We start from the raw sequence: 24656 nt of genomic DNA, 5'->3' as shown, positions 1-24656 counted from the left end.
GTTTTATGACCACTTTGCTTAGCGATGGAGTTGCTGGTCCCAATTACCATCATTAAGGGAGGACTAGCTGTACTTTTCAGGTTTTACAATAATGAAATCTTTCATCTGACAGAACATTTATCTGGTTGTAGTCACACTTTCTGACGTACCTTGCTGCAGATTTTTTATTGGAGGGAGGGTCACTGTAGTAGCCCTTCAGCTATGATGAAACACTATATAAGTAATTATGAATATTTTCATTTGGTTTAACTCATATTCTGGATATGGACGGATTTTCAGGTTTCTATCTGGGTCAGCTTTGTGTCTGTGTTTAATGTCAGTAAATCTGGGTTTTAAATGTTAGTTTGCTAGATTCTCACATTTTTTACATTTAATTTCTTTAGTTATGTTGATAAATTATGGGTCATCTTCTGGTGACCCCATGAAGAAATGCTTACTGTTTCAACTTGTCTCCTGGAATATCCTTATATTGTAGCTCTTTCAAAGATAGCACTATAAGTCCTTTAATCCCATTCATCCAATTTATCTTTTGGTTTTCCCTTCTATTTCTCTCAAGCTTGCCAAGCATAATGATTTTCCTGGTCCATCATCCTCTTGCATGACAGGCCCAAAATATGTGAGTTTGTGCTTGCCGATCATTTCCTTAAGGGAGCAGTCAGCCTTACTATGGTCATGAGTTACTGACTGACACTACTTCTTTTATTAACATCTTCAGATCCATATTTGGGTGTCCAGCTTTCACAGATGTCCACTACCACTTTAATGATTCTCATCTTGATTAACATAGCAGTTGCCTCATCTTTCATGATCTTGTCTGAAAGAGAAGGATATTTCTGTAAGAGATTTATGTTATTGCCTTCTTTCCCCCCCTTTAAATATTGTTATCTCTGTATCTCAAATGTTAGTGCTATTGTGGATGTTTGAGGTGATGACAATTCTCTAAGTCATCTTAGAGAACAAACTAACAAACTTTTTTTATTTACATATCTCAAATAGTGCTTTAGCTTTTTATCTTGATGTAGTTGTCATCTCTCTTTGAATTGTGATCCTCAGTGTACACTTTAAGCAAATCTGGAGACAGTATGCATCCTTATCTCACTCCATTTCTTACTCTAAAACACTCTGTTTTTCAAGATTCTGTTTTTATAGTGATTTCTTCCCTCTAAAGATTTCTCAGAAAAATAGTCAGGTGTTTTAGCATGCCTTGAGCCATATTTGCATTTTGTCTTCAGAATTAAAGCCGCTGTATATTAATGTTATATTCAGCTTTGGATGTAAAATATAAATAATTTTATATTTATTAACATAAGCATTTCATATCACAGTTAATACTGATATAATACATTTTATTTTTTTATCTTTAAGGGTCTAAGTTATCTAAACATTAGAGTGTTAATATTCTCTAGTCAACACTATAAATGCCAATGTATCAAAATAATATAATGTATTATGTATATCTTATAACAATATAATAAAACTTTTTTTAAAAAAAAGAAAAGAAAACTACAAACAAACAAACAAAAAGAATTAAAGGCCTTGAGGCATTGTGTACAATTTTAAGGCTTAGCAACCATCCTACTTGATGTGAATTTGTCTAAATATGTTTTAGTAGTTACTGTATGGATCTGCTTTATCGGTTTTTAAGAAGTTTTATATGTTTCTATTTTATATTCATCATGTTTATCTTATTCTTAATCATACACAGTTTAAAATATTTTAAAATAATACATAAACTCATGAGTTCTGAACCTATTTTTCAAGAGATGAGTGAAAAACATTTCTGCTTGCAGAAAGAGAATTACCTGAGCTGTTGATGAAGAAGCAACAGTTACTGGAAATGTTGGAATCAAATAAAAAAGGGCTACACGATGCTCAGGCTCTTGCAGCTGCCCAGCCAGGCAGTATCAGTGGTATGTATCTGGGTTTTCTCATAATGTGAGCAACAGTATTAAACATATATAATTAGGAATATAGGAACCTGCTTTATATTAGTTGGACCAGTGATACATCTGTCTATCTGACTCAGTATTATAGAAATTGATTGCAATGTCATCCAGGAGGGTTTGTTTTTTTTTGTCCGTGGAGATACATAAAACTGAACATAGGCACTTCACAATTGAGTTATATCCCCTTCGTTTAGTAACTGGGGATGGAATCAAAAGAAACTGTGGGTGAGGGAATGCAAAGAGCTATACTGAGGAGGAAAACATTGGGTTTCATAAGCCTGCTTATATATGGACAACATTTGTACCTCACTCACTGTTTATAACTGCATTTTCAATATTCAGACAGCAGGCAAACAAAAATGAAGTGGACAATGTATATGACAATAAATACAAGTTTTTGTGCAAACTTAAGAAAAAGTCTCAAGTTCAGTTTCCCAGATTTGATATACTCATAAATGTAAGAAACAAAGAAGAATTAAACTTGTCATATTAAAAAAGATGAGAAACTGGAGGAAATTGAAAGTTTCACTTATCTCAACTTATAGAGCCTTTGAATGCTGTCTTTTACGAAGTACGTGGGAGGACGGGGTTGGGCAATCTATCAAAATGCTTGTCTTACTCTAGAAAATACTGAAACCATATTGGTATAGGTGCAGATTCCACTAGTTGGGGCTGTACATATGACCATCCAGAAAACCTCAGTTACTATAAACAACATATTCTTACATCATTCATACTTTTAAAAGAATGTTTAAAATAATGCATTATTGATCTGGATTTCATCTTAAAATTGCCCATTCTTTTGCAGCTAATTAATTCTGAAAGTGCTACTTACAATAAACAGCACCTTTTCAGGCAAATAGGAACAGTGAGAGATGAAGAAATTTTCAGCAGAAAGTAGTATGGATCAGTAGCATGTTCTGGGTTATTACTCCAAATTAAAATAGTCAGTTTTTAAAAGCAGATATAACATAATTTGTAGTTTGACTCTAGAAAGAGCCTCTTCAGATGCCAAAATACGGTTAACAACTGATTTTTAAGGGCTCTGCTATGCATTATCTTTTATGAGATAGTGTATGTAAAGTCTCTTGACATTTTAGTAAATGTTGCAAAATTAAATAGGCATCCATTAAGTCAACCAACCTACAGGAACGAAATCCAAATCAACCCCATAAAAAGGCAAACCACTTCGGTATTGCTGCCAGAAAAACTTTATGGACATGGCTATAATAATGTCAGCCTTGGAAAGCAGACCAGATCAAGAAACCAATACTATGTAGGCCTAAAACTACTTTTATTAAAATGACTATAGAAAAGGACCCCACCCCACTCCAAGTCCTGCTGTGCTGCCTCATTGTGGTGTGGTGTGTATGTGTGTGTGTGTGCTCCTAGGAAGGATGGGCAAAGAAGGTCAGGAGTATATGCCAAGAATATATATTCCCAGCAGGGTCATCCAAGGCATGAAGGTCATCCCAGCTGCCCAGCTAAAGCAAGCAGGCACCTATATTAGGCAGCAGAGATATAGGAAGATGCCAGAGGCAGACAATCACTTTAGTGACAATGGCAAAGGCATTAATTCATACTGTGTGGGAGAAGGCAATGGTAAACTACTTCTGTATTTTTACCAAGAAAACCACATGAATAGAAAATATAAAATGATTGATGATAGTGCCGGATGATAGCTCCCTCAGGTTGGATTGCACTCAACATGCTACTGAAGAAGAGATGAGGATCTTTTGGAGAACTAATGATGTTTTTGATGTGGCTATATTAAAGCCTTTGGGACATCTAGTTGCTGATGTTGTCACACAGGAAAAGAAAATCCAAAGCTGCAAAATTAGAATTACAGTAGGAACATGGAACGTAAGAAGCATGACACAGGAAAAGTCAACACAGTGAAGGATGAAATGAAATGACTACAAATTGACATCATAGGCATCAGTGAATTGAGATGTACTGGGATGGGACACTTTCAGTCAGAAGATCACACCGTTTATTACTCAGGACATGAAAAACGAAGAAGAAATGCTGTTGTTTTTATAGTTAGGAAGGGTATAGCAAGAACAGTACTTGGCTACAATGCAATCAATGTCTGAATAATATTGATTAGACTTTGTGGACAACCCTTTAATATGACAGTCATTTAAGTTTATGCTCCAACCACTGATGCAGAAGAAAGGGAGGTTGAGGAGTTTTATGACAAGTCCAATTTGAAATTGACAGAATATGCAAGCAAGATGTGCTGCTTGTGATTGGAGACTGGAATGCCAAAGTTGGAAACATGAAAGAAGAAAATGTAGTTGGATTATATGGCTTAGGAAACTGAAACGAAGGAGACCGACTTATCAATTTCTGCCACTCCAGTGATTTCTTCATAGTTAACGCTGTCTTCAAACAACCAAAACAACACCTGTATAAATGGACATCACCAGATGGAGTATAGAGAAACTCAGCCTCATGATAGAATAAAGAGGCTAGCTTCATTTTGAAGAGATGGAATGCCTGGGGAATTTGACAATCATAAGTAGTATGCTGTCATTTTAGTACCATAGTTCATTTAGTTGCCATTCAGTGTTCATTTAGTTGCCACTCAGACCATTTTGGGGTCATAGTAATGGGACAACCAGCTGCCTGGTGTTGTAAAGTGAAGGCCAAAGTACTTATAAGAAGTTACTTGGTCAGTGGGACTGGGGCCCACATTTCATATATGTCTAAGAGAGTTCTGCCCAAACTATAGCTTTTGTATTTTGTAACTGATGGTCTAAGAGTTTGTTGAGCAATACTGGTCTAAAGAGGACAACAACCTGCATAAACCAATTTGTGTGTTGGAGACTAAGATCAAGTTATCAGCAAAGAGAACCATCCTGTCAACAACAGGAAAAAAAAAGCTTTTTTCCTTCAAGATTAACACAAGATCATTTACAAAAAGACTGAATAAAGGAGAGTCTAAGACACAGCCCTGTTTGATCTATTCCCCTAGGTGTGGGGATGGCATCTTTCAGATGGCCTGTTGGGGAGAACTTAAATTGCATTTGGGCATTTGTGGCTATCAAAACCACAAAAAATCTGGTTACTGATGGTGCCTGCAGTGAAAGAGAAGCATCATGCTTTACAAGGACACATACAATCAGACACATACAATGGGAACATGGAAATTAAGAAGCATGATCCCAAGGAAAACCTGAAATTGTCAAAGCAGAAATGAAGGTTCCTAAATTGGAATATATGAACTTAGCTGGACAGGAAGGGTCATATCATCTCAGATAACAATATGATAAATTTTCAGGGGAATGCGTTCATACAAAATAATAGAGTGGCAATGATAATAAAAAAGAATATTATTAAATTATGCTTAGCTATAACCAAATTAGTGGCATCATCAGCTACAGTATCTAAAATAGAGGATACCCAGAAAACATCAGTTATACAAGTCTGTGCACCTACTGTAGATTTAGCAGAGAAAAATACTGAGGAATTATTTAGTAAAAGGCAAAAGTCCTTAGATGCAACATCAGGAAAAATCATACCACTAATGAGGGATTGAATTGCAAAAAAGTTAGTTTGGTGTAGTTGTTAAGATTTTGGACTAGGACTGGGAAGATCCAGATTAAAGCCCATTTTTAATTATGGAATTCATTGAGTAACTTTGGGCCAGTCACTCTGTCTCAGCCCAAACCTCACAAGGTTACAAAGTTGGTGTGGAGAAAGTTGAAAGAGATAGTATTATGCTCACTGTCTTGATTTCCTAGAGGATACAAATCTAACAAATAAATACATAAATAGAAGCTGGAGAAATGGAGGAACTATAAGATTTGAATTGGGTAAGTGAAATGATGTGAGAGATAAATTAATGGAGTTCTGCAAAGAGAATCTTTTATTTGTTGCCAGCACTCCTTCAAACAGCATAAACAAACTCTGCACTTGAACAGGACTAGATGGGCAACACCAGAAGCAAACATACTATATAATAGGACACAGAAGATGTTCAGTCTAGTCAGCCAGGACATTTTCAGGTTCTATGGAACCAGGCACAAATTACTGGACTCAAATGCATGGTTAAATATGAGTCACTTGTGATTTGGTGGCCTTATAAATAGAATTAAATAAATAAATACAGATGTAGTCAGAATATACCATCAATGAAGTACACTTAAGGAACAGATGTAATACATGTAAGTTATGTAGAAATGAACTTGAACCATGTGAAGAAAATTGGAGCAGAAAAAATATTTCCAAAATTTCAAAGAGGGAAAGATCCAAGCAGTTTTCTGAGTAAGCCGTTGTATTAGGCAGTAAAAAAGAAAGAAAATGAAAGGTTTGGGCAACAAGGGTGCATGATGATTGACTGCAGACTACCATAATCAAACAAGAAATGCCAAGGAAGGAATGGCAGAGAAATATAACACAAAAAGGAAAATTAGAGATCTTTTTAAGAAGCTCAGAGAAGTTACAAGAAAGTGTATTGCTAAGATAGGAATATTCAAAAGTAAATGTGGAAAAGTTCTGATAGAAGAAAATGAGGTTAAAGGAAGATGGAAAAATTATGTTGAAAACCTTTACAAATGAGATTCTAGAATGACAGGAACATTTTAGAAAGCAAATATATTCAGGAACTAACCTCACTAGAGAGAGGTTATAAAAAGCAATCAACTAGCTGTCAAACAGAAAAGCATCAGTCACAGATGAAATAACCACTGAACTGCTTAAAGCAAATATCATTTACATGTGATATTTGATAGAAATTGTGATAGCCTGCTAATAGATTGATTTCAAAGTGTATTACTATTTTTATGAAGTTATATATAATTTTTACAGATCATAAGCTACAAGAACTAATCGAGCAAAGAAGATCTCTCATTGCAAATCTGGAGACAACTATGCATGAAATACAAAAAGCACAGGAACTTAATTCTGAAGGTGTTTCTATTGTACAACCTGCTGGTAAGGAGAAAATAAATTACATTGTGAATTTTACAAATATTTACTAAGCATATGCTGCTTCTGAATTGAAGCTCTGATGATTTGGGGATAACATACAGACTAGGTCTCATCATTCTTTCTGGATTCTAGAGACAGAAAATTGAATAACATAGTTCTTCCCCTCTCCTGATGAAACCTCACTGATTTAGTTTCTTGACTATTTTCAAGAGCATTTTGTCTTTTCTTGTTAAAATGGGTAGTAACTGGAAAACTTACACATCCTTTTCTCCTTTTTCTCCTCACTATTTAATTTGCTTCTAATGGTTATTCTGTATATTTTACCATAAAAAAAAACCTATTGCTTACCTTCACCCTTTCCTATCCGTTTGCTTTTGCTCTGTTTAACAATGGCAAAAATTAGGAAGAAAGCAGGAAACAAGCTTAGCAAGTCAGCAAAAACACTCTGTGAAAGTTATTGACTCAGAGAGCTATGTGACCTCCTGCATCAGGACTTTTCCCAATGAGCAGTGTGAAAAATCTTAAGACTTATATGTACAGTAAGAGCAAAGGAATAAACCCTATTCCCAATCCTTCTCTCTATCTCCAGACTAACACAATGAAAGAGACTAGTTGTCCTTGAACATAAGCTGTCCAATGGCCAGTTCTCAGCCAGCTACCTCTTTCCTGATCTATCAGACTAGGAACTCATGGACTACAGTTTCTGGTGGTAAGACCATGTCAAGCCACCAGGTGTCAGCAAAGCATAACAATTGCTTTTTCCGAGTTTGACTGCACAACAGTCAGTCTCTTCATCTTTGCCTTTTTAAACAGTTTTCTGGGATTTTCAGTGATGAACTCTTACTTTTCCCAGTGCCAGAGAACAGATTGATTCAAATTGATATGGTATTGTGGTATTATAATTAAAAACATATACGAGCCCCACAGTTTATCTAAAGGGAAAAGCAGTCACTTTTCTCTCCCTTTATCATCTTCATCTAGGTCTCCTCTTCATAGTAACAAAAGTTTAACATGCTAAAAGAAACAGAAAACAAGGTACTAAAAAAACTAAACCAAAATTTAAGAGGCACCATTCCTCTACATTTTTTTCAGAAGATGTTTTGTACCAATATAAGAATAGTTTCAGCTTCATCATCTAGCATATATCTGTTTTAGAAAGAACCATCTAATCATCAATGTATAAGTAACCTATTTACTTATACAAATTACTCCCCAAATTACTCATATTCATACCAAGAATCTAAACTGAATACAGTATCTATAAAATGCACGGAATGCTAGACTAAGAACTAACTTGTCATGAACTCAATATATACCTGATGAAAGGCAATGGTCTGACTAGGATTTTGATACTGAAATGAATGAAGGCTTTCATGTTATTTCATTATGAAGATTACTTCTTTGTTCCAAAAGTTTTTCCATTCAAAATCTGCAGCAATAGGTACAAAAGACTATCCAGCCTCATATAAATGTTGCTGTAATTTTTGCAGAAAGCAAGCCACTCCAGCGAGTGGTAAACACTTCTGTAGTGCTGTGCCAATCCTCTGGAAAATACCCCTCCTCCTGCTGCCCCTTCCCTCCTCCAAATCTGACATGCCACTTTAGCTATCCACCTGAAAGCAGTTTAAAGCATGACTTTTCTGGCTTTACTTATATGTTCAGATGAGGGGCATTTTAAAAAATTAATGATTTTTTTTCAGAGTTGTTATGATGTTTAAGACTTTCATTGTTTTAAATCATTTTGTTTGTAATCCACCCACAGATGTGTAATTATGGTGATATAGAAATATTGTAAATAAATAAAAACCCTCCATCTTTAGCTTGACATTGTAATAGAATTACTATAACTTTTCCTAAGTTGCAGTGCATGATCTTACTATTCAGTTGATCAATAGTCCTGTTATAGTCCTGTTGCCAAGAGTAGTGACTCTAGAAGATGGGGAGATATTCCTTGAAAATCCTATTTTACAAAATTGAGGTTTTACTGTATATAAGTGACATGGAACCAGTGCCTATGCAATAAAACCTTCATAAATATTATCAAAAGCCTCTGTTATGGTAAAAATTATTTTTGCTTGATCCTAACCAAGGTCCAAGAAAATGCACAGAACCTTACTGAAAATGTTTAAAGCTTCAGTCTTCATTATTGATACCATTTTAGCATCCAATTATCTTCTACAGCCTCTTCAGATATTGCTGGACACAGTATATTATGGCTCAAGCCCTGGAATCTAGATGGAAGTTCCAAATTACCTTTGGTTTCATATCTTTTTCTGGTTCCCTTTGGGGAGAAAGGCTCATAGATACTACCAGAAAACCATAATACCTTCAGTTTCTTTACTTTTTTTTTTCATCCCCATGATTTCCTTTTTGTTCCAGAGACTAACTCTTAACAGACCTTTTGAAACAGCCAGATGTTCAAGTACAACAACTCGCCTTCCAATACACAGGGTACTTCCCAAACTGCTGGAGAAGGCAGCACTTCTGACATCATCATTTCTTCAGTACTATAGGTGGAAATAATCCACAAGGGCAGATTATTTCATAGATATTCCTAGAATACCAAGTAAATTCTGCCACCAACTTTAAAATGTCCTTTAAAAAAAAGACATGGTAAATCAGTATAGCCAAAAGATAAGTTTCAAATGTGAAGACAATAGAAAAGTTTTATTCCTTCAAAAATTCCATCTCCTTTTTCACTTGCACCCTTTTCTCCTATTTTATTTTCCATGTTCCAGAATTTGGTACAGTTTTATTCTCTTCTTCTCTTTTCCTCTTTGAAAGCCTTAGCATCTATGCTCAACAACCGTCATAGGATCATGTATTGATTATAATAGACAACACTGTAGCAAAAGCTGTCATGAATGAGAACAAAACCTTATTTCTTGCACCCAGAAGTAGTTGCCTTTCTGTCTGCACTGAATTGCGTCCATCCATATATATCATATCAGAAGAATTTTCAACAACAGAATTAACTAGCTGAGCTGGAACCTAGACATGCTCACAGTGATAATGTCTGGTCAGACATATTCACATTTCTGTTAAATTGCAAAATTCAGTGATTTTTCCCCCAGGTTCCCATCAGAAGGAACAAAAGGAGTGGATGCTGTGACCACAGCCTGACACAATAGGTCTCCTGTATGCATTTCTCCCTGTTTCCCTCCTAATAAGAATCTTCTGAAATTCTATATGCATTGGTAATGCTAATAGCATTTTTCTGGGCCAAGTATCTTGATTCTTGAAGATAATGAACCTGCCAATCTCACAAGAGTGGTTTCTTCAAAATAGTATGTATCTCTTAACTCAGTGGCTACTTCACATTCAGGCCCAAGTGGCTACACTTAAACTCATGGAAACTAAAAGGAGAAAACTAATTAAATGTGGGTCATAGGTACCACAATATCTTTGAGAAAGCCATCACCCAATCAGATTAAAGAAGTTACCTAGAAAACTAATGCCAGAGAGTGCAAAACAAATAATATACACATCTCTTTCTAGGAAGCTTGAAAGAAACTCCTGCTTTCCTCCAAGTAGGCCTACAGACCACCTCTCTCACTTCATCTTTATCTAGAAAATCACCCTTCTTAGTCTACCAGTAGTCATAGCTTTTCAGGGTAGAAGAGCCACATAGTCCTGCAAACCCTTTAAAGAACTCCAATTAAATCTTTAAAGATGGTGACCCTGAGGTCCACAACACGTATTTTAGAATTTTTATTTCATATGGCTTTAATTGACATAAATCTCTTAAATTGACTTTCTTTCTCATGTCTTCTCCTTTAACATTTTAATATTTTTTTACCTTTTTTGTTTAAATTTTAGGCATTAGCGTTCCCTTTTTCCTTTAATCGTTGAGTCTATTAGAGAAGGAGATGGTGAACATAAGTTATTTTTGCCTAGATTAGAGTTCATGTATAATCTTCTCTTCCATCCAAATGCCATCACTGAAGTCATCAGAGGGTTCAGAAATACTGAGACCATATGGTCAGTAACACTTTATGTTACCTTTTAATTGGTATTGGTATTGAATTTGAAGTGCTTGAATTGCCTTGAGGACCCTTTTTTACCCCAGAAAAGTAGGATAAAATTATATAGACAAATACATGCAAAAAAATGAAGAGTATAGCATAGGTCTGTGTGGCTTGAGGGTTAGGGTTAGCCCAGATTTTAAAATCTCTGCCTGTATCTTCTTAGTATGTAAATGTGATAGTATCAGAGATGGATGTTTTCAGGTTATTTTGCTACATTCCCACAAGGATTTCATTTACTTATTTACCTAGTCTTAGAAGGTGGAATTTGCAGTGGACAAAGTTGTTTTTCATTTCTATAATTCAGCTTTAATATCTTTTTATATATATAATTTTTATTAAGAGTTTTAACAACAATAAGAAGAACTAATACAAACTAAAGTAAAACGAGAAAGGAGAAAGAAAAAGGGAGAGATAAAAGAAAAAATGAAAAGTGCAAAAAAGAAAAAGTAAGAGGAAGATTAAAAATAAGAAAGAAGAAAAGTTGAAAAAAGAAAATATAAAAAAAGATATAAAGGAGTGGCTTCCAATCTTCTTCACAGCAGTTTTAAATACAATTATATTTTAACCTCTGTCTCTAAGTTTACATTATGACTCTCTTCTTTCTATAGTCTATTGTGTCTAATCATCAAAACCATAAATCACAAATCATAAAGTTCATTTTTTTCTTTTTTAAGCAAAAAGTCCATAAGGGGTTTCCAGTCACAAATAAATATAGATATTGTCTTTTCCCTAATCAAACAAGTCAATTTAGTCATTTCAGCAAGTTCGGTCATCTTCAACCATTTCTCTGTTGTAGGTACTGCCAGATTTTCCCATCTTTGTTCATACAATAATTTTGCTGCAGTTATTATATGTAAAAACAGTGTTCCATGGCTCTTTTCTAACTGTTTATCCATCAGTTGCAGGAGGAAAAGTTCTGGTTTCAATTGAATATTAATCTTTAAAATCCTCTGAATCACTGAATGTATTTGAGCCCAATTTTTTTTAGGTTTTTTACACATCCACCAAGCATGATAAAATGACCCTTCTTGTTGTTTACATTTCCAACATAGATTTGAAGTACCTTTATACATTCTAGATAATTTTTCATATAACAATGATACATCATTTTATAAAAATTCTCTTTAAGATTGTAACATAATGTAAATTTCAATACTTTCAACCACATATTTTCCAATTGTTCCATTATATTACAAGTAATTCTAGCTTAATGACCATTTGTTTAATGACAGTTTGAAGTTACAGTGGCCTCAGAAAAAGTTATGACCTGTACTCGCACTTACGGCCATCGCAAACCATTGCACCACCCCCTGCGTCACATGATTGCGATTTGTGACCCTTTTTACAATGGTTGTTAAGTGAATCACAGGGTTGTTAAGCAAATCACATGGTCGTTAAAAAAACTCCATTGGGGAAGTTGGATTCGCTTAATAACCACGTGATTCGCTTAACGACTGAAGTGATTAGCTTAACGACTGTCATAAAAATGGTCGTAAAATCAGGTATGGTCGTGTGGTGACTTGCTTAACAACCACCCCACTTAATGACCAATTTTCTGGTCCCTATAACCTTCAGGTATGCCAATACAGTACCATCACTAGGTTTATTTCCAGTGGTTTCAAATAAATTGTAAGGCTTTCTATTTCTTTTACTCTGTCCTCCCTCTGGGCAACCCAAGATAAAGTTTCATAAATAATTAGCTTTAGAGATTGTGCTCCAAAAGAGGGTAAATAGAATATAATTTAAGACTTGAAAGCTAACATAAACTCTGGCTGTCTCATCCTCCACATCCCCTGGAAGTCCAAGAGCTGTTTTAATATTTAATACAACTTCAAAAGTAATAACAATGTTGATGTATTTTTTAAAATATTAATGTGTTACAGAAGGAGAATTATATGAGTTATCTGTAAAAAGGCAAGAAATATTGGAAAAACTGGAATCTGTTCAGAGAGAACTAGACGAAGCTTCAGTTGCTGCAGCTGCCCAGCCAGGCAGTGTCAGTGGTGTGTATCAATCGATTTCAAATGTTGCTTATTTTTTTTTCAATCCTCATAACTCCCTTCTTGTTAATTGTATCCCTCTATTGAAGAGAAGAGCGTTTTTCTTTTAATACAAAACAATATTTAGAGAAGACTGTAGGAATTGAAGTTGTATTCCAAATTCAAGGAAATCAAAGTACAGACAGTCCCCTACTTACGAACAGTTTATGTTCCAAGAGGCTGTTCATAAGTCCAAAAGGAGGCAGCAGACAGGGCAGCGATGTGGGCAGAGGAGCCCTATCTCCTGCTGCTAATGGGTTGCCAGGTGAGGCAGGAGAGGGGGTGGTAGTGGAGGAGAGGGGAGAAAAGGATGAGCCGGTGGGGTGAGGTGCACTCCACTGCCAGGCGAGGCAGGACACCTCCGCTCCCTCTCCCCTGCCCTCTACCTCCGCCCCCTCTCCTGCTTCACCCAGCAGTAGAGCGTGCTGCATAAACTAACCTTTTCTGGGAACTCCAACTCCAATGCAAACCTCCAATGCAAACGGAAGGCAGGACAAGGCTGGAAAGGTTTAGTCTGCTGCGCACTGCAAACTAACCCTTTCCCACCTTCTCCGGACTTCTGGTTCTGACATCTGGACCAACTTCCAGTTCTAATTTCCGGGTCCATCTTGTTCATATTGGTGAAAGTTCACAACATGAAAAATTGCAAGTAAGGGACTATCTGTATAGGATCATGGATCATTTTTCAGCAATTGGAGGTTTGAAAAAATTAAATCCAAATGGAAACTCATGTAGGACTAACTCAAAAGAATTGTGCATTGTACTTTTAAACAGCAGGGTCAGTACATCTCCCCTATGAGGAAGGGTTACAATATTTGGCTTGTTTAGTTGAAATTGAATAATGTGGGGCATTATCATTATTATTATTGTACTTTTATCCCAGCTTCGTGTGTGTGTGTGTGTGTGTTTCAACTCAATACCTATTATATCTGCCTCCTATTTTCTCACAATAGCAACCCTGTGAGGTGAGTTGGACTGAGAGAGAGTGGCTGGCCCAAACTCACCCAGCAAGCTTTTATGCCTAAGGGAGGCCTAGAGGTCACAGTCTCCTGCTTTCTAGGTCAGCACCTTAACCACTACACCACACATAGTGTCGAAGAAATTAGTAGTTAGATACTCATTTGAAACCGAAAGTGGGAGATTCAGGGCAGATAAAAGGAAGAACATAATCAGCTTGAAAGGGGATTAGAAAATATGAATGAAGAATAAGTCTGTAAATGACTATTCTATAGTATTTTTTCTTTGGTCTAATATTTTACATTACTGTGAAAAAGAATTTGTCCCAGAATGTTATAGTCCCAGGATGTTTTTAAGATACTACTGTGAAGCCTAGGTGCAGAAGGTTTATTTGCATCTACTCCCTTACTTCTCATTTTATCTTACATCAGTGTAATCACCACCGCCTCCCACCCTTTTTTGTACTTTGAAGTCAGCATGTGATAAATGGGAGTGTGTAGGAAAATCCCAACCCCCAAAATAATACCTGGGACTGTATTTTAACTGACTGATTTGACTGTCCTGTATTGCCTTTTCCTAGTGAAGTTCTTTTGCAACACAACAATTTAATAAGTGTGAAAGGTTTTTTGAAATCAAGTTAACATCCAGTGAATATTGATTATGATTGATTGATTGATTGATTATGTACCATCAAGTCATTGTCAGTTCTTAGTGACCACATAGATAGATTTTCTCCATGACAATCTATCCCTAACATGGTCTTTCAGGTCTTCCAATGGTGCACCCATCGCCAGTGTAACTGAGTCCATCTACCTTGCTGCTGGTCGTCCTCTTCTTCTCTTGCCTTTTACCTTTCCCAGCATTAAAACTTTCTCCAGAGAGCTAGGTCTTTGTATAATGTGTCCAAAATAGGATAATTTGAACTTGGTCACTTGTGCCTTGAGTGAGAACTTTAGATTGACCAATGAATATTATAAATACAAATACTAATTTTTAAATTTCCAGATAATGTGATAGACCAATTGACTATAGCATATAGTGTAGCTATTTCAACATGTATGTTATTATTGATCTGATTTTTGTAGAGCATACATTATATAAACTTGCTGAGGAAAAAAGTCGTTTGGTTGAAGAACTAGGGCAAACTACAGTTAGTCTACTAAAAGCAGAGAGTGCTGCTTCAGAAAAAGTTTTAATTGGAAAACCTGCTGGTAAGTACAGATTAAATGAATGTATGTTTAAAGAAGGTGTTAAATTTAGGTATTTCCTCACTTTCACATATTGTGCCACATTGACATTATTGAGAGCTGACATAAGTCAATCATACGATTGCGTGTAGATCATGAAAATCCCTTTCATTCGTTCAACATGAACCGTTGAACCTATCAGAGGCAAAGGAGGTATAATAAGGCATCTTTCCTGGATTACAGTAAGCAGCTTTTATGGGCATTTATATTCTGTTTAGGTTGTTGGCTCACCTAGGAATAAGCCTAATAAAAATACAAAAATTAGCACATTTAAGGTTTAGGTGGGGAAAAAAGTGTTAGGTTTCTGTTAACAGCTTTTAAATATTTGGCTTGCAAATAAGATCAGTACATTGTTTAAGCTGAATAAACTTTTGGCAAACTATGAAACATGGGAACCTGGCTTATCAGCCCAGATTGGTCGTCTCCCTTGCCCATTATCAATTAATCTGAATGTGAACGGCTTACAGGGGTCCCTTAGACAGCTGTCTTCTGAATGACCTGTTACTTGATCCTTTGAAGATGGTGGAGAGAATGGACTCGGTGAACTATGGACTCTTTATGAAAAGCAGCATTTTAAAGAAACAGTATCCCAATATTTAAATAGTTGGCACTGATTCCATAGGGAATTATATCTATAATTATAGGACCAGAAACAGGAGGAAACATAGTGCCACCTAGGATGTACAACACAATTGTGTTTGATCCCTAGACCAAGATGAATAAACCCCAGCATCTTGAGCCCATAATGCTGAACCTCAGTGGTGAAATTACTATTTTCTCACTTGTGTGACTTGAGAACATTTTGGGATTGGATGGGGTTTAAGGGTCGGAATCTTAGCAGTATGCCTCCCAGATGTTTCCTGTTCCCGTTCTCATTCTGAGTGCTGCCCCCAACAACACAACAAAACATGCTGAAAATTTTTGTCATTGCTACTTCTTTGCTTTATTAGAGGGCCTTCTGCATTTTGCAACTTCCAAAACTCCCAAAATGGCCCCGTCCCCCAATTTTGAGCTGTATTTTTGGGCTTTAGATGATTAAGAGTGGGAAAGACAGTGGTTTACTTCTCAGAAGCACTGGGAAAACAAGGTAAAAAAAAAGTTAGCTATGCCTTTTTTGATATCATAGGCCTTTGCCTAAGGCCTTAAGGACTGGGAAAGTAGTTACAACTCCTGATATCTCAGAAATTATCTACTTCTTTAGTCCATTGTTACATAAATATTATCATCATGGCCTCTCATATTTTTAAAAATAAACATATTCATCTTCCAATACTGATGAATGTATGTGAAGATGCTATTTTCCTACAGATTGAAAAGCAGGGAGGATTGGGACTTTTTCCATTGTCCTTCCAAAGAGATAACCGAGAGGGAAAAAAATCTTTTGACGTTCCTTGGCGTTCTCTTGTCTGAAATCTGTTTTTTTTTTTTTAGTTTTTGGTTGTCAATCTAAATGGAGTTGTATAATGGAGTTGCATAATATTTTCAGATACCTTCACTACAGTGTCATTATTTCTTGTCTTTCAGTTTGTTTTAACATATTTAAGATATTTGCCATTTTAATGAAATGATCCATATATATTTTTAATGCATTTTACCAAATGAGATGTAAGATATAATTATTTTCATGGAATAACTTTAAAACCATTTTTATCTGAAGAAAGGGAATTATATGACCTATCAGTGAAGAAGAAAGAATTACAAGAAAAGTTGCAGTCCAATCAGAAAGAGATAGATGAAGCCCAGGCTCTTGCATCCATTCAGCCGGGCAGTATCAGTGGTAAGGGTTACTGTATTTCCCCATGCTTTGAACTAAAGCCTTGAACAAGAAGTATTACCACTACTATAATTTAATTAATTAATTCTTATACTGTTCTTCCTTCCAAAGGAAGCCAGAGCAGCGTGCAAAAACTAACTAAATAAAAATGATATTGCATAAAAAGCATTTTATTAACTGCAGTGAAAATAAACTCCTGTAAAATAAAATAATACAACAATGGGAGTACAGTAATTAAAAGACACTTTGTTCCTACCGCTATTGTGAGCATGCAAATGCCCAGGTGAATAAGTATATGTTCAACTGAGATTTAAAACTATATCACATGGATGCCAGCACTAGATCTTTTGGGAGAGAATTCCATAATTGGGAAACTTGTAGTGAGAAAACTGTGACAAAAATTAATTGATACCTTTTATGCATATACAAGTCTTTCTATCTTATATACACAAACCACTTTCACACAGAGAAACCCATGTCTCTTTTGCACACACAGACCCCCCCCCCCACATTCTCCTTTGTCTTTCCATTGCATGCAGAAAAAAAAATAATCATGCAGGGTGGTGTGATGGAAGGCATGAGCGGGGAGGGTTCTGGAATGGAGCTCAAGGTTGCCAGGTGGGGGGAGAGACCTCCTCAGTCCCCAGCTGGAGTGTGGGAAAGCCAAGAGAATGAGACTGACCCCTCCCTAGGGGCCTCATGGTTATAGTTACTGTTGTGGTATAGATTTAGTCTGGCGAGATTCTGTCAGGTGTAAACTAATAAAGGAGCTAAACTGTTCTGGACTGTCTCACTGTTATTCTTGGGCTGAACCTGACAGGTGGAGAGGGAAAAACAAGAATGGAAAAGGTTACTACATAAGAAAGGAAAGAGAAGTGAGAGAAGATTTGTTTAGACATTATAAAAAAAGAATAAAATTCACCAGATGAGTATCCCCTGCCAAATTATTGATGACTGCTAATCATAGCTTTCAGCAGCTATGTCTGCAGCTATCTGTACCTTCTGCCAATACCCTCATTTTCAAGAACACCTGTTTTCAGCTAATGTAAATCCTTTGCTCCTCTAATTCCTAGGCAGTTATTTGGAGAAAATAATTAATCTTCCTGCTGTGAAAACTAGGTATTGATTACTGTGATAATGTATAAAAACTAATTTGAACATTCGACTGGCACTATAAATGCACATTGATTGACTGATTATGTGCCATCAAGTTTATGTTGAACTTAACGATCAGTCACGTTTTCTCCATGACGTTCTGTCCCTAACTTGGTCATTCTGGTCTTCCAACTGTACACTCATCGCCACTGTAACTGGGTCTATCCACCTTGCTGCTGGTCTTTTTCTTCTCTTTCCTTTCATCTTTCCCAGCATTAGAGCCTTCTCCATAGGGTCTGAAATAGGATAATGTGAGCTTGGTCATTTGTGCTTCAATATTATATTATATATTCATGTGGTTTTCTTTGTAAAAATATAAGAGTAGTTTACCATTGGCTTCTCCTGTGCAGTATGAATTGATACCTTTGCCACTGTGACTAAAGTGATCATCCTTCCTATATTGCTGCTGCCCAATATATGTGCCTGCTTGCTTTAGCTGGGCAGCTGGGAAGACCACAACTTGGGTGACCCTGCTGGGAATATATATTCTTGGCATACATTCTCAGTGTTCTTTGCTCATCCCTCCCAGGAACACCCCCAGCAGAACTTCTGGGGGGATAAGTGCACATAGTAATATTTTAAAATATATATCAAATGTATGTTTTCATTTAGTATACTTTTGTCAACATGCATTAATATCTAGAATGGCCTGAAATTTACTTTGTAGAGCAGAAACTACAGGAGCTTGCTGAACAAAGAAGAAAACTGACTGCAGAATTAAATGCAATTGAGGAAAATATAGAAAAAGTACACCACTATGCCTCAGTAGAACATCTTCAACCCATAGGTACATAATGAATTAAAGAAATATAGTTTTTACCTAATGTGTCTATTTTTCAGTTGTAAGCCCAATTGTGGTCATCATAATTGTGACCATTGGGGTGGAGGAGAGAAGCATGAACCAAGCATCTTTCCATCAAGCTGCCATGGTGTCAGCTCTTTGGGGTAGGTCAAACCAGGAAACTGAGTCCGTAAGTTTGACTGGAACTATATTTATCAATATAGACTACAGTAGCAGAATATTGAAAGCCTGATTCTGTTTCTCCGCTCCCCCTTATACCCCAGAGAATTAGAGTGGAGCCAGTCTGAGTTTCTTAATGTTTTGTTTCCAAAAAAATAAGAACAATACAAATTTTGAAAGAGAAAAGTAAAGTAAATAGTAAGTAAAAAAGTACAAAAAGAGAAAAAAGAGAAAGAAAAGAAAACAGAAAAGAAAAAAAAAGAAAAGAAAAGGTTTCTGGTCTTCTTAACAGCAGTTACAAGTACATTTATATTTTACCCTCTCTCTCTAAGGTTACAACATATTTTCCTTCTTTCCATAGTTTACCCTTTCTAATCATCAAACCCATAAATCACAAGTTCATTTTTTTCTTTTTTCAGCAAAAAGTCCATAAGGGGTTTCCAGTCACTAATAAATGTAATTATTGTCCTTTCTCTAATCAGACAAGTCATTTTTGTCATTTCTGCTAATCCTGTTGTCTTCACCATCCATTTCTCCATTATGGGTATTTCAGAATCTTTCCATTTTTGTGCATATAATAATCTCACAGCAGTTATAGTATATAAAGAACTTATATATCTTTCATAACTCTTTTCTAATTGTCTATCCATTAGCTCTAACAAGAAGAGTTCTGGTTTCAGTGGAGTATTAATCTTTACAATTCTTTCTATCACTGTATCATAGTTCAGTTTTAAACTCTATCTTGTGCTGTTCAATTCCAAATGTTCTGTTATCTACCTTAAATCTTTTTCTTAACTGTGTGTACAAAAACTATCTCTCGTTGCCTGTTGTTTCTTTTCTATTAAATGCTTCTTGTGCTACAACCCATGAAGCCATTGCTGGGCACAGTCTGGGTTTATATCTATTCCATATTCTCAATATGGCACTTCTAATATAGTGATTTTTAAAAGCTACATTAACCTTAACTTTATCGTACCATAGAAAGCCATGCCATGCAAACATCAGGTTGTGCCCTTCTACTTCTAAAATTCTCTTGTTCTCAGCAGCGCCCACTCCTTCATCCAAACTAAGCAGCAGGCTGCAAAATACAATTTCAAATCAGTCAGTCCCAATCCTCTTCATTCTTTTGCATCTTGGAGGATTTTATGGCTTTTTCCCTTACTATACAAACCTAGATATATCTTTCTGCCATTGCTTAAATGGTACATCAGTTGTCAAAATAGGTATTTTTTGAAACAAAAGCATCATTCTAGGCAATACATTCATCTTTATCACAGAAATTCTCCCCAACAATGACAATTGTAATTTCTTCCATCTTAGCATATCCTTCTTAATTTCATTCCATGTCTTAACATAATTGTTCTGAAATAACATGCAATTCATATTAGTTATAATACCCAAATGGTTCACTTTTTTCTCAATCTTAAAACCAGTTTTTCCATCAATTTTTTTGCTCTTCTATCCTCATGTTTTTGTTAACATCTCGTTTTCTCATTATTAATTTTAAATTCAGCTAATGCACCAAAATCCTTTAATATTTCCATTAATATTTCTATTCCTTCTAAAGGATTTTCCTGAATTATCACCAAATCATCGGCAAAGGCCTGTAATTTATTTTTCCCTTTTAATCCTCAGTCCAGCAATTTTTTCATCTTGTCTTATGTCTCTATTCAGTACTTCCAGAGCTAAGACGAATAACAATGGTGACAAGTGGCATCCTTATCTTGTCCCTTTCTGTATTTCACAAGGTTTTGCTAATACTTCATTTACAATTATCTGTGCCTTTTGTGAGGTATAAATTGATTTTCTCCATTTAATAAAATTCTTATCAAAGTCCTGATCCTTCAAAATTTTAAACAAGAAAGTCCAGTTCAAATTGTCAAAGGCCTTTCCTACATCCAGAAAGATCAATGCAGCTTGTTTTTCATTATGTTGTTCTAAGTATTTCAAAATATCCTATACATTTCTAATATTATCTCTCAACTGTCTTTTGAGTAAAAACCCACATTGATCTTCATGAATAAAGTCTTGTAAAATCATTTTCATCCTCTCAGCTAAAGTTATTGTAAATAACTTATAGTCATTATTCAATAATGATACTAGGTGGTAATTTTTTGGAAAGTCAAATCTTGACCTTCTTTAGATATTAATGCTATAGTAGCCTCTATCCAACTGTCTGATATCTTTCCAGTCTGTAAAATAGAATTCATCATTTTTTGCAATGGTTGTAGTAATTCATCTTCAAAATGTTTATAAGAGGCTCGTAAACCAACTGGTCCAGGCGCTTTCCCTATTTTTGCCTTTTTTATGGTTTCACAAATTTCCCTTATTGTCATAGGTCCATTCATTAATTGTTTCTGTTTTTCTGTGATCTTTAGTAAGTTTTGTTTCTTTAAATACTCATCAACCTTTGCTAGGGAAAGTTCTCCTTTATATAATTTAGAATAATATTGATGAAATATTTTGTATCTTTGAATTATATGTTATTATGGTATTTCCATCTTGTAATTTTAATATCATTTTTTTCTCTTTTTCTTTCCTCAATTTATATGCCAACCGTTTCCCTGGGTTATTTGCAAATCCAGAATTCTTTTGTTTTGCATAGTTCATTTTTACTTCCTTTTCTATTACTGTGGACAATTGCTGTTGTAAGAGTTTAATTTGTTGTGAAATAGTCTTCTTTTTTGGGGATTTCTTTAATTCTTCTTCTTTCTTTTAAATGCTAAAGTCACTGGATTGTGGTTTGAAAGGTATTTGGCAGTCGCGGTTAGGAGGGGCTTTGCACAGCTTCATGTTGTGTGCCAGTTGCACTCATTCCTAGATCAGAGGGATCTACTTACTGTCACTCATGTCCTAGTCACATCCTGTTTGGATTTCTGTAATGCGCTCTACATGGGGCTGCTCTTGAAGAGTAACTGGAAGATTCAGCTGGTGCAAAATGCAGTGGCGTGGGGAGCTATGTGTGCCCCTAGAGCAGTACATGTTATACCTCTGCTCTGCAAGCTGCGTTGGTTGCCAGTTTGCTTCCGGGTCCAATTCAAGGTGCTGGTTTTGACCTTTAAAGCCCTTCATGGCATGGGGCAGATTATCTGAGGGACTGCCTCTCCCCAGTTACATCTGCCTGTCCCATCAGGTCTGGCAGGGAAGACATGCTGCTGGTCCTGCCTGCCAGGGAATTACATTTGGTGGGTCCCAGGAGGCGGGCCTTCTCTGCTGTGGCACTCACCTTGTGGAATCTTCTCCCCCTAGAAGTGAGATTAGCTCCATCCCTCTTAATATTCCGCAAATCCCTCAAGACCTGGCTATGTGATCAGGCCTGGGGGTCCCAGGGGGCTGGGGAGATTTTGCGATGGTTCCCTTATTAATATTATCTCCTCCTGTTTTGTGTGTTTTTATAGTTTTTTACTTATAATTGTTTGTTATGTATTTATTCTTTTTAATTGTTGTACGCCGCCCAGAGTCACTTTATGTGAGATGGGCGGCTATATAAATACGAAACAAACAAATAAATAAAGTATCTCCACTTTGGGAACACTAGTAACCAAATTCTTAGATATCTAAAATGTATCAATTCTTGAAAAAGATCTATGTCTTTCAGAAAAATAGGTGTATTCTTTTGCATCACCATTTTTGTATCTCCATGTATGTACAAGTTCTAAATTGTCCATCATATAAAAAAAACCTGCTGGGTGGGAGAGGGTGCCTGAGTGGTGGTGGGACTTTGGGTGTCTGCTGCCAGGTGGGAAAGGCTGTGTGAGTGGCAGAGAGGCATGGCATGAGTACAATGGGGCTTGGGGTGGCTGCTGCCAGGTGGGAGGGTGTGTGTGAGGGTGCGCGAGTGGCTGGGGAGGGTGTGTGGGTAGCCAGGGAGGTGCAACATGACCAAGGTGGGTCTTGGAGTGGATGCTGCTGGGTGGGGGAGGGTGCATAAGGGTGCACAAGTGGCTGGAGAGTGTGTATGAGTAGCTGAAGCAGTACAAGCACAGCAAGGCTTGGGGTGGCTGCTGCTGGGTGGGAGAGAGTGCATGAGCGTGTGTGGGTGGCAGGAGATGCATGGCCAAGCACAGCGAGGCTCAGGGAGGGTACATGAGATTGTGTGGGTGGTCAGCGAGATGTAGCACAAGCGCTGAGGGGCTGGGGGAGGCTGTGCAGGTGGGGGAGATTTACCCGAGCAACATGTGAACTTCCCTGCCAGCTTCCCCACTGACTTTCCTTATGGGAAGCTGGCAGGGAAGGTTGCAAATTACAATCATGTGACTGTGGGATGCTGCAATTGTCGTATGTGTGAGCCAGTTGCCAAGTGCCCAGAACATGATCACATGACCATGGGGGTGCTGGGACGGCTGGAACTTTGAGGGGCAGTCATAACCACCACTCATTCAGCACTGTTATAACCTTGAATGGTTGCTGAATGAGTGGTTTTGTTAACTGAGGACTACCAGTATTTTAGAAACTAGTTATGAGGAGTTTTATTATTAAATATGATCTAAATATTTTAAATAAATGGCTACATATATATGTACAATATTTGTTATTTCTGCTAACAATCCAGTTTTGGATATCTTTATTTTGTGAGACTTTGTAAATACATTTGAAAGTAAATACATTTGAAAGTATTTCACAAAGTAATTTAAAAATACTCTTTACAGCAAAGGAATTAAATCAACTGTCTGCAAAGAAGCAGCTTTTACGGACGTATTTAGAATCCAATTGGGATGCACTTCAGCAAGCTCAGATTCTTGCTGCTATTGATCCAGGCAGTGTAAGTGGTATGTATCCTATCATTTCTCTTGTTATCTGCTATAGTCCTGAACATACTTATTTGGCATTACAGTTATTTTGTTAAAGTTGAACTTACTGTCAGTGCTAGGCAGGCTCAGCAAATGTTGAGAAGCTAATCAGATCAAATAAAAAACTTCATTACAGGCAAAGGCCAGCAAACAACAACAAACAGACAAAATACAAAAAGACAAGTAATTAATATAGGAGGAACTTATTCTCAGGATGCATCATCTGCCACATTCATGAAGTTAGGTAACAGAACTTGGTGATGTTGCAAGTGACCTGAATGCTTTGTCAGCTAATAGGAATGCTACATAATAATCATCTGATTGATCTGACATTATTATTAAAAAAGGAGAAATTAAATTTTGGCATAAGGGCAAATATAATTTACAGCTGAAAAGCACATTTGAAATTGCTTTGATTGCTTCCATACCATAATGGCACAAGCAGTAGGTTATAATAGTTTTAGCAGTGCAGAAGGAAAAACATCAGAACATGTCTTTGTAAAGGCCCACCGGTATTTAGGAAAGACTGAAGTATAAAGGTAAGATTCCGTGACACTCCCAGCAAAAACAGTTGGGGTCCTACAGAAACTGGATAGCTGACCTAGATTGAACTACAGCTCTAAATCCAGCAGAACTTTGTGATCAGCCTGATCCCTATTTAATATACATAAATTACGTGGGAGTAAACTTCAAGAGATTATTTTCTGGATAAGGGTCCTCTTTGAGCTAGACTGGAAATTATTGCTCAGAGTGAGGTAGAGCAGCCCAGATGGAATCCATTTAAATTTATGCCAGTAGATAGTTGCTCGGGTTTCTACTCT

General features: G+C 36.5%; 1 protein-coding gene across 1 annotated transcript in view; it reads left to right on the top strand.

Annotated features, from left to right (window-relative positions):
• The window catches only part of CCDC7 (coiled-coil domain containing 7), a 224060-nt gene that overhangs the window by 138159 nt on the left and 61245 nt on the right, over positions 1–24656 (top strand). The window contains exons 39-45 of the mRNA XM_088150109.1: positions 1791–1910; positions 6762–6887; positions 12796–12915; positions 14994–15119; positions 16813–16932; positions 18752–18871; positions 23695–23814. Coding sequence (XP_088006235.1) covers positions 1791–1910; positions 6762–6887; positions 12796–12915; positions 14994–15119; positions 16813–16932; positions 18752–18871; positions 23695–23814 — 852 coding nt within the window. The remainder of the gene's footprint in view (positions 1–1790; positions 1911–6761; positions 6888–12795; positions 12916–14993; positions 15120–16812; positions 16933–18751; positions 18872–23694; positions 23815–24656) is intronic.

Source organism: Python bivittatus, unplaced genomic scaffold (assembly GCF_059951505.1).
Source record: "Python bivittatus isolate LINGU-HERP-01145 unplaced genomic scaffold, Pbiv_v1 ctg000610_np1212, whole genome shotgun sequence".
NCBI lineage: Eukaryota > Metazoa > Chordata > Lepidosauria > Squamata > Pythonidae > Python > Python bivittatus.
The sequence above is the reverse complement of the archived record's forward strand: the minus strand, read 5'-3'. Positions and strand labels throughout refer to the sequence as shown.